We start from the raw sequence: 16,534 nt of genomic DNA on the forward strand, positions 1-16,534 counted from the left end.
GAGCCTGTGTGTTCCATCTGTTTCCATCCCCACGGGTTGGAGTGAGAGTGAGGAACCACTTTGTAATTAAACTTAAGAAATGTCTTCTGATGGCAGCACTGGGACTGTCTTTGTGGACAGTTCAGGTGTCACCAGGTGAGATGGGTGTCTCCTACCACTGTCTAGAGTAATTTGCAGTGAGTGAATCATGGAATCATGATTCTCTGTTTCTCTGACTATCCCAGGATTCAAAGGTGGTGTCTTGTCTCAGTTAAGCTGTATTTGTAGCGTTTACTCTGAGGACAGGGAAGCAGTGAAGTTAACGGTCAATGCCAATTCATGTTTAGGTGGAGTTTGAGGGATTTTAGTTGCACATGTAAAGCATGCGCAGGTTTTGCTTCATCAGTGTGTCTGAGGGCATAAAAGGTAATACATGTTTGGAGTTAATGAAGTACTACATTTGCAGTTAATGAAGGAAAATTCAGCTCCTGGAGGGTCATTCATAGAATCACAGAATCATGGAACCTGAGAATGGTTTGGGTTGAAGGGACCTTCAAGACCATTCAGTCCATCCCCCTGCCATGGACAGTGAGAACTTGACCTTGAAGACTTCCAGGGATGAGGCAGCCACAACTCTGGGTAACCTGTGTCAGGGCCTCACCATCCTCACAGGGAATAATTTCTTCCTTATATCCCATCTAACCCTGCCCTCTGGGAGCAGGAAGCCATTCCCCTTGTCCTGCACTCCAGTCCCTTGTTCAAACAAGGGGAAGTGCCTAAAGGGGCTCCAAGAGAGCTGGAGAAGAACTCTAGACTAGGGCATGTGATGTGATGATTGTATGATCTGTCTTAGAAGAAATGCCAGTGATGAATCAAACACCTGTTTGATTCTCTCATACAGGGGCTGAGACTAAGCAAACCTGACCAGGACGTCAGCCAGTGCTGGATGCAACAGGAGGAATTGCCAGACATGGAGGTACCATGGTGAGAAGGTGAGAAAAGCTCAAATAGTGCTGGTAGGAGTGGCTGGAATCCAGCGGTAGTTCAGGGGAAACCCTGTGAGGGAGGAATGCTGCAGATAACCTGAGTTCTGGAGACCCTGTGGTGCAGAATAGAACAAAGTCCTCAGGTCACTGTATAAGTGACACCGTGTAGAGGCAGGTGAGCAGGGAACCCAGCCAGAAGGACCGTATTTAGTTATGAATGAAGCAAAACTGGCACCAAAGGGGAGGATGTAAAGGCCAATTGTTTTTCTCGGAGAAGATCAAAATGAAGCAAAGGAGGGATGAGCAGAGAAAAGGATGGTCAAAAAATGGTAAAGAGGATCAGAAGATATGCAAATGGTGTAATCTAGAGCATTTCAGGGTACCCATCAGGCAGCCCCGCCTTTGGTCAGTGGAGCCTGGAGCAGGACAATGGACTAAACCTCTTTTCCTGACTTACAATGTGTATTGAACCTGGGTTTGCAACTGGGAGGACTTGGAACGAATGGGCAGGGCATAACCCTGGAGTGGATCCAATGGAAGGATAAATGGATAGAGCATTCTGGTATCACCATATCCGTGCCCATTCCAGGCCTGTTGGCACTAACCTAGAATTGTAGAATGTTTTGGGCTTGAAGAGTCCCCCAACATCATCTAGTTCCATCTTCCTAATATCCTTAGAAAATGTTGCCAGGATGAAATGCCATAGAAATAGTACCCCACAATAAATTGTTCTGTCATGGAAGTGCTCAGTATCCTTTCTGCCCATGCCAGACTCAAACAGATGTTCTCATTGAGCATAATGCTTCCTTCTGCTTTTTTTTTTGCCTGAGTTTTCCTGAATAAACCCAGTTAGAATGTCTTCTTTTGACGAGCAATGTCTTGTGCTGACATTGGTAATGTCCTGCCTGCCAGCATAGTGTTTCATGGTGGGTTATGTCCATTGTTCCTCAAGCTCTGATGCCTCACAGAATTCATCTGCCAAAACCAGGTAGCAATAACAGCACCGTGTGCCCCTGCCACATCCTGTGGGAGAGGGAATGAGGAAGAGAGAATGGGAGGGAGCAGCTGCCAGAGCAGGAGCGCAATGTAGGGTTGCAATGAAACTCCAAATTTATCCTCATTGCAGCTGTTTTCTATGGAATACAGAATTCTAGTTTCTGCATAGAGGGATGTGATCAGGACATGGATGATGTGCTGCTGGAGATGCTGGAGACAAAATCCATTAGAATAAACAGTGAGTTTGGAGTAATTTTATCTGTGAGAAGCTGTCACAATATTGCTGATACAGAGGAGACCACTGGGATAGCTGAAAAAGAAATCTCTGCAAGCCCACCTTTGCAGCAGCTGCAGTAAGGGAGGCTGTGTGCCATGGGAGAAGAGGCGGGGGAAAAGGTCTCTGTTTATAAGAGTAATTGTTCTGTTATTGATTCCTCATACATAATGAATTTTGAGGTAAGATTACATGTTCCTGGGGGAAACATGCACAGGCTGTTTGGGAGGTTCCATCCTCCAGCAGTGCATTGTTGCAGTCTGATGTGTTGCTGATTATGCCTCAGGTAAAATACAGATGTCAATTTTCTGAACACTTATTTATAGCCTGCTTTCACTTCAGAGTGAAATAGGTTGATTTCAGAAACACTAATTACACTCTTTTGTACAAGGTCTGAAATGAGCTTGTGCTTTGGTCACTCTGTGGTGTAACAGGAAAAGCAGAGGAAAACTAAAAGAAGGGGAATGAGGTTGGAGTGGGGGCAGGTAGTGTCTTGTTGCAGAAAACAATGAATTGCCCCTTTATGGCGGGGAGGGGATGCTTGCTTTGTCCTACAGGAAGGGCTGTGGGTTGCTGGGTCTCCTCTGTCAGGAGGGCTCTCTGGGGGCTGGTACAGATTTTGGAACAGGCTTTAGCTTGTGTTTAGGTGTGTGGTTCATTTCTTGTAGCAGGATAGTACCTGCTCTTTGTCCAGGTACAGTCAGGGGCTGTTACCCATCTTCAGCTTTCCTGTGGCATCAAGATGTGATGCACGAGGACACACGGGCCTGGAGCCCAGTGAGGTGGCTTTGCCCAAGGCCCTAAGATGGGCAAACCAAACTCCTGTGGTGGTGGCAGTGGTTGCTGTGGCATGGGAGGTCCTGCATTGCTCTGGCTTTGGGGTCTTTCACTGCTCCATGTGTCACTAATGGTGACTTCCAGCACAGAATCAACAAAAGCTACATGTAGCAGCAGCAAAAGTGGCGCTGAGTTACAACCACAGCTTCATCTCCTCCAGCCATTTGTCTCTAGAAGCAGCTGGTGGGAGATGGGCAAGACTGGAAACCAACATTCTCCAGCCTCCGGTTATCCCAGGTGTTCCAAGGGCCACATTTCTCAGAGCTGAGGAACAGGTAAATTTGTTGTGGTTTGCAGCTTCCATGACAGCCCCTCCTCTCTGTCAGCACACAGTCCTTGAAGAGAATCCTACAGTTATTCCTGCCTGCTATTATATATGGAGGGAATGCAGGGAAGGAACACAACACTGCAATCCCTCACCTTACGTACCAATACCAGACAGGATTGACTCCTGAAACCATTTAGCAGGATCAGAGGGGTAGGCTATGCAGGTTCACACCTGGAGTTGTGTCCAGATATGACATTCCCTACCCCTCTGTCTCCCAGAGCATGTCTGTGAGTCACTGCTGCTACACAAGGCAGTCAGATTCAAGTGTTTCTTGCAAACTTTCCAACCCAGCCAACTGTGCTCTGGTCTTTGCCTGTGCAGCCTTGGAGATCTTTGCATTCTCCCTATATATTGAACTGGGTTATTTCTGTTCCTATTTATATAAAAATCATAGAATCATAGCATGGTCGAGGTTGGTAGGGGTCTTAAATACCATCTAGTTCTAATCCTACGTGAATAATCCCAAAATAAATATCCCTAAATAAACAATTTCCATTGATGATGTTCCTGTGTTTACTTTTTTCTGAAGGGGTAACTACTTCTCATTGCCTAATCAGGATTCAGTTGTGGTGGGTAAATTACACACACTGAGAGAGAAACCTGGTGGTAAACCTGGCCTAAGGAAACTAAAGTGGGGAGAAAAGATACATTAAACCCAGCAAAGGACCCATATATAGAGCCTGTGTGAGGCTTGCAATTCAGACTCCTGAAGCTTCATGTTGACCAAGGACAAAGCTATTCCTGAGGTACCACATGGCATAGCCAAGGCCCCTTTTCCAGCTGTACCTGTCACACAGGTGGAATAATGAGGCTGAGGTCTGGCACTACCTTGTCTCTAGGAAAAGGAAATCCACCCTCTCTTTCCTGAGACTGCTCCTCTTTCCCTGGGGTGGTAGAGCGTGGTGCCCATCCACTGAACCAAAGGAAAACCTGGTTGAGCTACAGGAAATGGGGTTGGTTTTTACCAGTCAAACTATTTTAAAAAACTTTAATAATCTAAACAAAATAGTGTTGGGTCTTGTTTTGGATTTTTTTTTAACAGAGCCAAGTAAGGAAAGCTTGCTGGTTTCATCATCAAGATCAACTGTGTTTCATATTGTTTTTTTTCTCCCATCCCTGAATATTGATATTCTCACCGCTGGCAGTAATTTGGGTGAGCATTAATTTCTGCTTTCTCCCAAAAGCAGGAAAAGCAGGAGCATCTTTGCTGGATTATGCTGTGGGTAACAACCACCACCAAAGTGTTGATACTGAAATTCCAGACTTCACACAGGGCAAACCACTGTGACTAAAGGCTCTAAAATGTAAAGTAAACTTTATTATCCTTGAACCACAAAATAGATTTCTTTGGTTGTACAAATTTCACTAGTTACAGTCTTGATGCGCTAATTTTCCCCTCGGAGTCTCTTGGGAGAGAACGGGAGAGAATCCAGAGCCTGGCACCAGGTACCGCACAGGGAAAGGAGAGAAGAATCACAAGTTAGTCACCAAAACCCAGCCAGGATTGTTTCCAAAACTGCTGTTGTTAAAAAGCAAATGCTAAAATTAGATTTAAAAAGGAAAAGCTCAAATTGCTGATGATGGAAGCAGCTTGCAGCTGCAGTGTGAGATTATCAGAGTTCCCCCTTCACAAGTCTGTAAAATCAAAATATACAGAGTCAGTTAAAATGATCCGCTGGATTTTGGCATGAAAGGAGAGGCTCAACTAAAAAACTGCACCCAAAAAACTGCATCCAGCTCTTTCCTTCAGCAAATGTACAAGCAGATGTGCCTGTCACTGCCCAGCTGTGAGGCTCAAGGTCCAACCCTGGTCTTACTTGGGAGTCAGAGAGCACCAATGGACAGGGAAGGGGATTGTGCCGAGATCGGACCTTCCTCACGGTTAGAGGCAGTGAAAAAAAAAAAAAAAGGGCTGTTTCTCCTCACTAGTGGCAGCAGAGGCTGATGACAGAGCTGGGAGCAGCAGCTGTGACCTCCACATCTGCAGAGCTCACATGATACAGAACCTGCTCACAGCCCTTGTTCCACATGTGGAAACCAGAACTCACACCCCCACTCATTTTTCATTTTCCTTTTTCCCTCTTGCATGGGCAAACGTGCATTTTCCCTGTCCTCCACGGAAAGGGGCCTGAAGCCAATGAGCTGGCAAAGTGGAACTGTGTAGTTATTGCAAGGCACAGGCCGGCCCCATCCTGCTCTGTGGCACTCCTGATGCTCCCTGCCGGCCCCACACCAGGCACCCCATGACATCCCGCTCCACCCCACAGCCAGCCGTGGACACTGTGGACTCCCCACCAGTATCTCCTACGTGTAAGATCCTGTAACTCCCAACCTGACCCCAGCAATGCCACATTCTACCCATCCCCAGTTCCTGAACTCTACCACTAAGGTACCTGCTGTCACACCTCCCACCTCTGCCACCATGTCCTACCCCAGTTATCCTGCTCCCCATTGCTGCCACACACCGCCTAGACCCCTGCTGTGGCTGTCGGCTCCGTCCCATTCCTGCCCCAGCTGACCAGTTCAGCCCCAGTGCTACAGGAGACAGACTCCTCTGACACTCGTGTGCTCGTGGAGCGGCTCACACCATGTGTGACAAAGGGGGACGTGACCATCCAGGGAGGGACCTGTCCCCAGGACAGCACAAAGTCCCAGCAGGAGCAGTGTCCCACCAGGACCAAGGCACAGAGCTGGCACAGAGCTGGCTCTGTTTTCCTTGAGCACAGAGTGTCAGTGGCAGAGGGAGGCACTTTGCTGGAATTCTGGTGGGTTTTTTTCTCTTTTTTTCTTCTTTTGCCTCCAAGCTTCCCATTCCCAAACACTCCCAAAGGGAAGTGAGGTGACACAGTGCAGGAGGTGGGAGAAAATGCTTTTTGGCAAAAGACTGGAAATTAAACAGGAGTAAAGGCAGGCTTCCTCCTGATTCCCACCAGAGGAGAAGCTCCTTTTAACCACTACAAAACCCAAGTTGAGGCAGTAACAGCTGGAGCCCAACACACTCTCACACTCCTACATTCTCCCTGTCCTACCCTTCCCCACACACAATATTTACAGGCTAACAAGCTGCCCACTGTCCTGGCCACCCTTCCTCTCCATCTGTCAGCAGTCAGTCCAGTGTTGTCCCAGTTTTGGGATGTGCCCCAGTGCACTGTTGGGTGAGAAACGAGGGCAGTTCACAGCCTCAGAGGAGTCAGTTGGCCACAGAGCTCACGGGAAGCTCCGGTCCCATCCAGAGTCTGTAGGCAGGGTGGCAGCCTGGTGCTGTCCCTGGAGCACAGGAAGCTCGGAAGGGCTGTGCCAGGCTAGTCCATTGCCCAGGTGTGTCGGGTCACCTATGTGGGGACAGCGGTCTCCAAACTGCGCCGGCTGTGTCGGAGCTTCCGCTTGCTGCTGTACAGGGCCATGTCCTCCAGCGCTGAGGGAGTTGGTGCTGATGGATCCCGTGTTCCTAATGCATCCTCTTCCTCTGGCTGCCCATCCTGCTCCCGGGGAACTGCAACGGCAAGAGATGTTTAGGTCTGAAGACAAAGCACTGGGTTAACTTCGGTAAGATATTGAGAAGAAATCCTTCCCTGTGAAGGTGGTGAGGCTGTAGCACAGGTTGCCCAGAGAAGCTGTGGCTTGCAGCAGCCTGGTCTAATGGAAGGTGTCCCTGCTCAGGGCAGGGGGTGGGACTGGGTGATCTGGAAAGTCCCTTCCTAGCCAAACCATTCTGTGATTCTGTCAGCACACAGCTGGCACAGTTAATGCAGATGTTAAGGCTATCATAGGATGACAGAATGGTTTGTGTGGGAAAGAACCTTAAAGCTCATCTCATTCCATCCCCTGCCACAGGCAGGGACACCTTCTACTCGATCAGGTTGCTCCAAGCCCTGTCCAGTCTGGCCTTGAACACTTTCAGGGAGTGTTCCAGGGTATTCCCAGGTGCTAGATTTGGGACAGCACTGGTCTCAGTGACTCACAGTAACCCCGTGCCCAGAACTTTCTGGTGACCTGTAGCTCATGTAGTGACCGCTGTTGATCCTGGGAAGAAAGTGCCATGCGTGAGAAGACACCTGCCTGTAACACCCATCATTCGCTCAACATGACTGGAAGTGCCAAGCTGTATGAAAAATCAAGTGTCCTGAAATGCTTCTGCTCTCCAGACCATGGACCCACCCTGACTTGGGTCTGTGGGGGGCTGAGGGGTCCCTCTGTCAGGGAGGGGGAGGAGCATCTTTGATCACAGACTGGCCCAGCTGGTCAGGAGGGCTTTAAACTTACTGGCACCACAGAGACATGGTGGGACGGCTCCTGTGACTGAAGTGTTGGAATGGGAGGATCCAGGCCCTTAGGGAAGGACAGGCAGGGGCAAGGGGGTGAGGGTCACCCTCTATGTCAGTGCCCAGCTGGATGCAGGGAGCTGCACCTGCGAGGCTTGAGGAGCTGACCAGAGCTCACAGGTCAGGACTGCAGGGACAGGTGACGTTCCTGACCAGAAAGACTGAGGGGATGAGATCTCCATAGACAGATGGGAGCAGCCTCACATTCACAAGCCTTGGTCCTCATCGGGGGGGGGAAATTCAACCACCCCAGTATCTGTTGGAAGGACAACCCAGGAGGGCACAGGCAATCCATGAGCTTCAAGTGCAAATGGGTTCCTGGGAAATCTCTCTAAAGCCTTTGGATGCAGCAGAGAACCTCAAATAGAGAAAAATCCATGAAGATCTGTCAGACTAAAGGCTCAGTCTGCGGAGCTGTGCCCTGTGTATCACCCTCTGCTCCAGATGCAGGTCTCTGGCAGCGGGAAGCCATTCCCCCTTGTCCTGTCACTGGAGGCCCATGTAAGAAGTCCCTCTCCAGCTCTCTTGGAGCCCCTTTAGGCTCCCCGGAGCTTTCTCTTCTATAGGCTGAACACTCCCAGCCCTCCCAGGCTGTGCAACCCCAGAAAGAACACTGGGGTTTGGAAGCAGGGGACTGATTCTCAGACAAGGCACACAGGTATAAAAGGAACATGAAGATAAAAATCCAGCCTGGGTGGGTGGGGAAGGGAATCCCATGGCTTAGAGAGAAGTCAGTCCTTTTAGATCCTTATGCCAAAGGAGCCCCCAAACATGCAGGTTTAGTGATCCCCACGCAGCACAGTAAGCTTTAAAAACCTTTTGACTGTACCCTGGGAAAAGCTCTACTGAAAACAAATGGGGCAGCTTTGGTGGGCAGATAAGGAGTTAAACCACAGGAAAAGGGCAGGAAGGTGCTGCCCCAGGACCCAGCAGCCAGGACTTGGGTCAGTATCTTGCAGCTGAGGAGGAGGAGTGATAAGGCTGTGTCGGGAGAGACTACTGATGCCACCAAGCTGTATCAGGGAGTCACATGAAGCTCAGTTATAACAAAGTGCGGCATGATCCATACAGCTGAAGGGTAAAATGACGCGGAAGGGGAAATTTACTGCAAATGTGAATAGATTCAAGAAACAAAGAGCTCTAAAATCAAAGCCTCTGTCCTAGAAAGTGCAAACCCACTAATGGCTGCAGCCTGGAGCAATTCTGGAAGGAACTACTTCCTGCATTTCTTCTTTTATATCCTTTTCTGGCATTCCCAGTGGCTCCCATCAGACCCCAGATCAGCCAGAACCTTGTGCTGACTTGGTAAGTTCATTTTTACAATACTGGATGATGTTTAAGCTCAATAAAAGGAACAAGAATCCTGACTGCATAAAAGAAATGCACCATCCTTAAATGAGATGATGGCTCTGTAGGCACTGGCAGAGATTTCTGTAGACTCTGGCAACTTCCCAGCAACACCATTTCACTTTGAGGTTTAGGTATTGGAAAAGATGGGAGAACACAGTTCAGAACATCCTCTCCTCCTGCACAAATGTGCCACACAGCTACGTCTGAGCACTGCACGCAATCCTGGTCCCCTCCTCTACCTTAGAAACTGATGAAATAAAAAAGGTCCAGATGAGTGTGGCAATTATTCCCACAAAGAGGAGCCAGGATTCATCAGCCTGGAAAGAAGGGAACTGCTGCTATATTGGCTGACATGACTGGCACAGACAGAGCAAGTGAGACACAGTCACTCACTGCATCCCAGAAGACACAACGGAGTTATCAAGAAACAATTAAAGTAAATAAAATGCCTCATTATGGAACTTGGTATCACAATGCTCCATGGAAGATTAAAAAAACCTGCACAGTTTTATAGAGGCTCATTCCATTGCTGATGCAGATACAACACCTGGCTCAAGACATGCCTACACAATAGGTGAGCCCAGAAAATTGAGAATATCCATCTATGCAAGCTCATTTTCCCTGTTTCTTATGGTCTTACCCTAAGAACCAACTTCCAGCCAAACGGAACCCTGATGTATCCTGAACCAGGACAGGCCTCACATGTTTCCCATCCTGAGAGAAAACAGGAAATACTGGAGGAAAGCACAGGCATTGCCACTGGTATGAATCCAGATTCCAGTTTTGTGAAATGTTGGCATTTTGGTAGGAAAGAACCTGTGAAATGCAAGTCTGGAGAAGAAAAGGATGGATGTAAGTCTTTGGAGTAGTGATGTGACTGAAAAGGCTGGACAGGGATAAATTAAAGCCACAAGAGGGCAGAGAGAACACGTTTGGTTCTTCTGAGTGTAAGAGCTGCGGGGTCCTAGGCAAAGGTCATTATCTGACAGCAAGCAGGCCAGGCCAGGATGAGGAGGCACTGTTCCTGTGGAAGCTGCTGCAGAAACCAGACAGTCCACGTGGGCAAAGACCACAGGGACAAAAGCAGCTTCTCACATCCCATAAGTAGGTGTCCAGTAACAGGAGTAACACAGAGTCATCAGGGGAATTTCTGGAACCTGACGGTTGCAGGGTTGGGAAGCAAAAGACTGTCTCCAGGTGATCTGGAAAAGTTGTGCCATAACATGAGGACATTGCATGGTTCCACTCTAAAAATGCTGCTCTGCAGTTCAGTAACTCCATGGCCTCATGGAAACATTGGAATAAAGATTTCTAAATACATTTAAGAGATGACGACCATGAAGTCAGACCAGAGAATGGAGGGAACTGTTTCTGCATGGACAAGAGGACAAGGGTGTGCTGGGAGGAGTGAGATGCTAACACTTTCCTGCAGTTGGATATTCTCAGTTCCTGACATAACAGTTTGCTAGCACAAAGTTTTAAGAATTGCTGTGAGTCAAAAAGCTGTAATTCCATGATCCAAGACAATTCTGATTATGTTGGCTGGAATGCTGCACTGCCTGGAAGAGTGAGATGGGATGGGGGGATCTAAAAAAGCCAGGAGAGCTTGGTCCCACACCAAGAGAGCTTACTTGCATGCTCACCTGCCATCCTTTCCAGATGATGTGGGAGAACCTTCTTCTTTTGTTTGTGCCTCACACATCACAGGTGATTTAAGCATTACTTATGGACTAAGGGCTGGGTCTCTCGATGAGCACCACACTCTTTTCTTTCTGGCTTTCATCCCATTTGAGGGCCCAACAGAGCAGTGACAGGCAACAGCGAGGTCTGAACGCCCTAAGCAGGAGCTGGTATTTCCCAGACCTTCCCTGACCCCTCAGTTCCCTGCACTGACTGAACAACCAACCTCAAGAGAATAACCCAGAACTCAGAGGATGACTCTGAGGGATAAACAGATACTGGTCTCAGGAAAGTAAGTTTTTCTTGAGTGCTACAGCACAACCTCCTGGAAACAGCTCAGCCATGGATCAGCTGTCTGGGATGAAGCCTGTACTCAAGAGGAATTTGTCAAGATAAAAGGAACTGGGGTTTTTGTCAAATAAAGGGGGGAAACATGCAAAACAGATAGAAGCAACCAGCACCAACTGTTGGAGCTAACAGGAGTGCTCCTACAGAGCAGGCAGGTTCTGCAGAGCTCCACGGTGCTGCTACAGCCACTGGAATGAACTGGGTGAGAGTCTCACCTGTCTGTTACAGCTGGGGACAGGCAGACACACCCAGCTGGACAGCCTGGAGATCCAGCTGCAGACCTTTAATTCCTGCTGATTGAACTGACCATGTCCACAGATCCACGAGTGTAAGTCAGAGCCATCCGGGTACTGGAGCACCAACTGCTCCAAGTCTGCACCAGGATGAATTTACCTGCATGATTCCCTTTTCCAGCAAAAGAGGCACAAGACAGCCCCTGAATGATGGACATCATGCACCTGCAGCAGGTGACAGAGGCCGAAACTTCCCTGCCACATCCTGCTACCACTCTACTCCAGGACACAAAACTGGAGAAAACCAGGCATGCTTGTAACACACCACACTGGGAAAATTAGTCATCACTGAAGCACAATGCAAATATCCTACCCAAAATGAACGTGGTGAGCACGGAGTTTTCATTCTAGAACAGACAAAACATGACATTGCTTCAAGCAACAGAAGGTGAAGTCCTCAGGGTGGTTCCACAAGCAAAGGAGAACCCTCCAGAACCACATCAGGGAGCGAGTGATACAGCGATGACTCCTTTGGCCTGGGCTTACCTGAGTTATTTCGGTCATCGACGTATCTGAGGTCATCAGCTGCATCAGGCGACTGGAAGAGAACAGCAAATGTGATCATCCACACCTGTAACACTTGTGCCCAGTAATTCCCCACCTCCAGCCTTCCAACACCCTACAGAGAACCTGCTGCCCTCACAGGCACTGGCATTGCCACAGCTGGGACACGGCCGCAGAGACTCCAGTACCAATCCCTCATGCTTGAGTCAAGCATCCACTGCCTGACCTGTGTGTAGGAAGGAGAGGAAGTAACACAAAAGGCAGAAAGTGTAAAAGAGTGAAGAAAAAGGCTTTAAGCTGGAAGAGGGGAGATTTATATTGGATATGAGAGAGAAATCTTTCCCTATGAGTGGTGAGGCCCTGGCACAGAGTGCCCAGGGAAGCTGTGGCTGCCCCATCCCTGGAAGTGTCCAAGGCCATGTTGGATAGGGCTTGGAGCAACCTGGGACAGGGGAAGGTGTCCCTGCCCATGGCAGGGGGTGGAATGAGATGAGCTTTAAGGTCCCTGCAAACCCAGAACATCCCAGGATTCTATGAACTATTGCACTGTTGAGAGAAGCCCACAGACATTGCCTGAGGATTTGGGGTGCAGCCTCCTTTGGAGGCACCTTCTCAGCTGTATGCAAAGACCCAGTACTGCACCTGGGGAAATTTGGGTGGTCTGGAGCTGCCACGGGGCTCAAGCAGCCAGTCCCCCAACTTGCCTGGAACAGAACCTGGAGAGGGGCACATCCCAAAGGAAGGCACTTCAAGAAAACGATGAATGACTTTCAAGGGCAGAGCAGTACCACAAGGGACAGGTGTCAGTGAAGAACAGACATCAAATAATGTAAAACTGCCTGAGAATTCTCAAACCACAGCTCTGCCACAGCCAGCTTGCCTTTGGAATGACACACCTTGGGCCAGGACCTTTGTGTCCCCACAGTAAGGTGAAGCCCAATGTGGCAGTGCTTCCTGGCTCTCCATGCACAGGTATATGCTTCATGGTCTGTATTTAGAACTAAAAAAACCCACCTGAAACCGTTTAGACACAGGGTACCTGCTCACATCAGCTGTCATGAATGCCATCAGTGGCTGACTGACCCAGGCAGTTACAGCTCCCAGCCCTAGAAGATTGGTTCCAGTGGCCCCAGAGCAGGGGATAGGGGTCAGGATCACTTCCAGAGCTGGGATTCCATGACAAAGCAGCTTAAAATAGGCCATTTCAGGAAGAAGCACCTCACCATGGCATTCACCCTCAGAACCGGGTGTTTACTCCACAGCTCACTGACAGCAGAACTACAGCTTGAGAACTGGCACCCCAGCTGCTCCTCAGGCAGGACACCAGACACATCCCAGCTGGAAGTTCACATCTGCTCCAATTTTGCATTTTCTAGCCATCATTTCTGTAACTTTTTCTTCCCTTTTAGTTCTCATCTTTCACTTAAAAATATTTCAGGAGCCATTCCAGTGAAGATGAAGTTGTTTTATATCTGCAAAGCTTTTGTCATTCATTTTAAAACCATCTGGACCAACGTTTTTCCTAATTCCACTTGGCTGAAGCCTCCAATAAGCCCTCAGTTTTCAGCAAGTGTCACTGCCCCTACACAGGCAAGGCCTCTGCAAAGGGGTTCCCCAAATCTCTCAGCCTCAGCTCTTCCACCAAACGAAGTCCTGACCTATCTAAAGGTGGCTCAGCATGCAGTTTATACCTGGATTTCGTAAACAGGTTTGGAGGAAGGAATAGCAGCAAATTCCCGGTAGTCAAACTTCTTTTCAGACATTGACTAGAAGGGACAGCAGAAGGGAAGAAACAGAAAAGAGAAAGTGAGGGGAGAGAAATGGATGGAGAAGCAGCAGCAAGCTGAGCAATCTGAGCAGAGATCACAGCAGAAGCAGAGGGACATCCTCAGGGAGAGGCAGCAGTGCCTGGACAGAGCCTGGCACATGGGACATCCCTGGGACACTGCCTTTGGAGCTCTTCTGGTGTCAGGACAGGGGTTTTGAGTCATAGAGGAAACATCATGTGCTTCAGTGAAATGCTAATGCACACCAAGTCAGGTAGGAAACTTGTTTTTGGGGGGAAATTCATGGCAAGATTCCTGATAGCTGGAGCACAGTCAGAATTTCAATCCAGAGCTGCATTATGGTGTGGTTTCCTCTATGCAGCTGCTCCCTCCCTGCTTTCCCTGGTCTGGTCTCACCAATTTTTACAGTTCTGTGCAACGATGTCCCATGGCATTTACTCAGGGTTAGGAAAAGGAAAAAGCTGGTTGCAGCTGAAGGTCTGTTTTGTGCTATTGAGGAAACACAGGGCCAAAGTCCCTGAAGTGAAGTGAAAGGCTTTCAGAACCCAGGCAAAGGCCTTCAGAACCCAGGCAAAGGCCCTCTGAGCATGGTGAAAAACTTTCTGAACAAGGAGGTGAAGAACCAAGGAAAGGACAACATAATAAAATAGGGAAACAGAAAGCAGATGTCATATGGGAGCTGCAATAAAAGGGGGTGCCTCTAGCCAGGAGTTTGGCCAAGTTCCATCCACTGACCCTCTCACCATTCCCTGCACCATGCAGCCAGGCCTGGCTCAAGGATTAAGTGGGAAACCACAGCTCCCAGGCACGGCCAAGTAACCAGGGAATCCCAGGATTTAGGAAAGGTGAAAAAAGCAAGGAGGAGAGAATCATACCAGCCTTCCTGGGGAAGTGACGTTCCTGGGGCTGCAATCTGCAAGAGGTGACAGAAGAGCACAGTTAGTGACCGGCAGTGTGACATTCACCCCCTGAAACAGTTCCTTCCACTCAGCAGCATTTCAGTGTGGTGACACCAAGCTGAGGGCAGACCCTGCCTTCTGCCACCCCAACAAACACCTCATTACTGCTTTTTCGGAAAATCAGGATGCTGATTGTGTTTCCACCCTGGCTCCCTGGAACCTCACCTCTACCTCATGTGTTCTACATCACATGTTCTACAGCTGAGGCCCATGCCCCTGCTGAGAGATGCCACATGCCCCCAAGGACCTTCCAGCCAGGTTGAAGGAGGGAATTGCTCCCCACAGCTCTGCTTCTGAGTAGGTTAAGTTCAAAGAGCACTGCCCATTTCCCCTGGACGCAGCAGCAGCCGTTCAGTACCTTCCAGCGGCGTTGGAGATGGCGTCGGAGCGGGCGATGGTGACTCTGCCAGCTGCTCCAGCGTGCTGCGTTTCTTCCCCTCCTTGGACTTGGCAATAACCATTTGGGCTTTAAGAGCATCCTGTTCCAGTGATTTCATCCTGTCTCAGGAATGGGGTCGGGAGAAAAAGCCATCAGTTACTGCCCCGTTGGTGAGGGGACATGTGCCATCTGTGTGCAGCAGTGCAGTGCCAGAGCCCACAGGCTGAGCGCAGATGGGTGGAACAAAGCCCCCAAGGGTCCCCAAGGCAGGCAGGAGGACAGCTGGGTTAGCTGCCATCCCAAAACACACGTCATCACATGTGCCAAACAGACAGAGCCTGAAGCTATGGATCAACACACTAAGCAGCTGTGGGCAGTCCCAGAGGTGCCACACAACAGGACAGTGACCCAAGCTGGGGACAGAACTGCAAGGATCACATGAGCAGGATCAGTCCTTGGGGGCTTTAATCTCTTCTGTGCTCAGTGTGTTGCACCTTAATCCTCCTCAGCCATCAGGAGATCATGAAAGGCCAGGCTGGATGGGACCCTGAGCAACATGGTCTAGTGGAAGGTGTCCCTGCCCATGGCAGGGGTGTGGAACAAGATGATCTTTAAGGTGCCTTCAACCCCACTCTGGGATTCTGTGAAATAGCTGTGGAAAAGTGGGCCCAGCCCTCAGAGACATCTGTTCCTTTCTCCCCATCAGACAGCCCCAGCATCCCCCCTTGTTCTCTGGGCAATGGACACCAGGGACCACTCCCACGTCCTCCTGCCCCAGGAGGCCCCAGTGGGGCACAGGGACACAGACAGGAGCATGCAGCTGTGGGGAGGGGGCTGTGCACACCTGGATTGGCCTCCTGACCCAGGGATTCTTGAGGCGTGACTCTGCACTGGGCTAGACATCTGAGCTGGCCTGGCCCCAGGAGCAGGTGCCCACTGCCGGGACTGGTACAGCTTCCTGGCCAGATCCTGCTCGTACTGTTTAATACTGTCTTCAAGAGCTGAGGATCTGAGGAGGAGGAGCAGGAAAAGGAAGAAGAGAAGGAGGAGGAGGAAGAGGAAGAGATGATGGTGATGAACATTGCAGCAGACAAGCACAGGAAAAGAAAGAAACAGATACAGGAACATACCCTGGTGAAGGGAAATATGGGTCTGACACAGGGGCAGCCTTGGCTAAACTGGGTCCCAGATCTGATCCTGCCCAACGCTGGCCACTGCTGAGGCAGCAAAAACCCCTGGAGGCAATCTGGGATTGTGCCCAGGAGCATCAGCCTCAGAGCCTCCACATCCACAGCTGCCTTCCCCCTGTGCTGGGAAGGGACCAAGAACAACTTCAGACCCAAGGGAAAGGTAAAGAGTGTGAGTGTGAGTCAGCCTGAGGGGTGTGGGGCATGGGTGGGTGTGTGCCACACATGGGACAGGCTCTCAGTGTACACTGGTCATGTGTTACATGCACCTCTGCTGGACCATGGGAAAAGGGGAACAAAATGGCCAAGCATGACACACAGTTTT

At 49.6% G+C, this 16,534-nt stretch overlaps 1 protein-coding gene across 24 annotated transcripts in view; it reads right to left on the reverse strand.

Moving 5' to 3' along the window:
• Nucleotides 1–4,696: 4,696 nt before the first annotated feature.
• The window catches only part of SCRIB (scribble planar cell polarity protein), a 97,540-nt gene continuing 85,702 nt past the window's right edge, over nt 4,697–16,534 (reverse strand). For 18 of the 24 annotated variants that reach the window (XM_032119101.1, XM_032119102.1, XM_032119100.1 and 15 more), the window contains 6 exons: nt 15,867–16,031; nt 15,002–15,141; nt 14,560–14,597; nt 13,589–13,663; nt 11,880–11,931; nt 4,697–6,893 (listed from right to left, as the gene is read on the reverse strand). In XM_032119101.1, the coding sequence (XP_031974992.1) occupies nt 6,733–6,893; nt 11,880–11,931; nt 13,589–13,663; nt 14,560–14,597; nt 15,002–15,141; nt 15,867–16,031 (631 nt within the window). In that variant the 3' untranslated portion in view covers nt 4,697–6,732. Of the gene's footprint in view, nt 6,894–11,706; nt 11,741–11,879; nt 11,932–13,588; nt 13,664–14,559; nt 14,598–15,001; nt 15,142–15,866; nt 16,032–16,534 lie in introns of all 24 variants that reach the window. The other 6 variants (XM_032119123.1, XM_032119112.1, XM_032119107.1 and 3 more) reach the window with 5 other exon arrangements.

This window comes from Corvus moneduloides, chromosome 10 (assembly GCF_009650955.1).
Source record: "Corvus moneduloides isolate bCorMon1 chromosome 10, bCorMon1.pri, whole genome shotgun sequence".
NCBI classification, from domain to species: domain Eukaryota; kingdom Metazoa; phylum Chordata; class Aves; order Passeriformes; family Corvidae; genus Corvus; species Corvus moneduloides.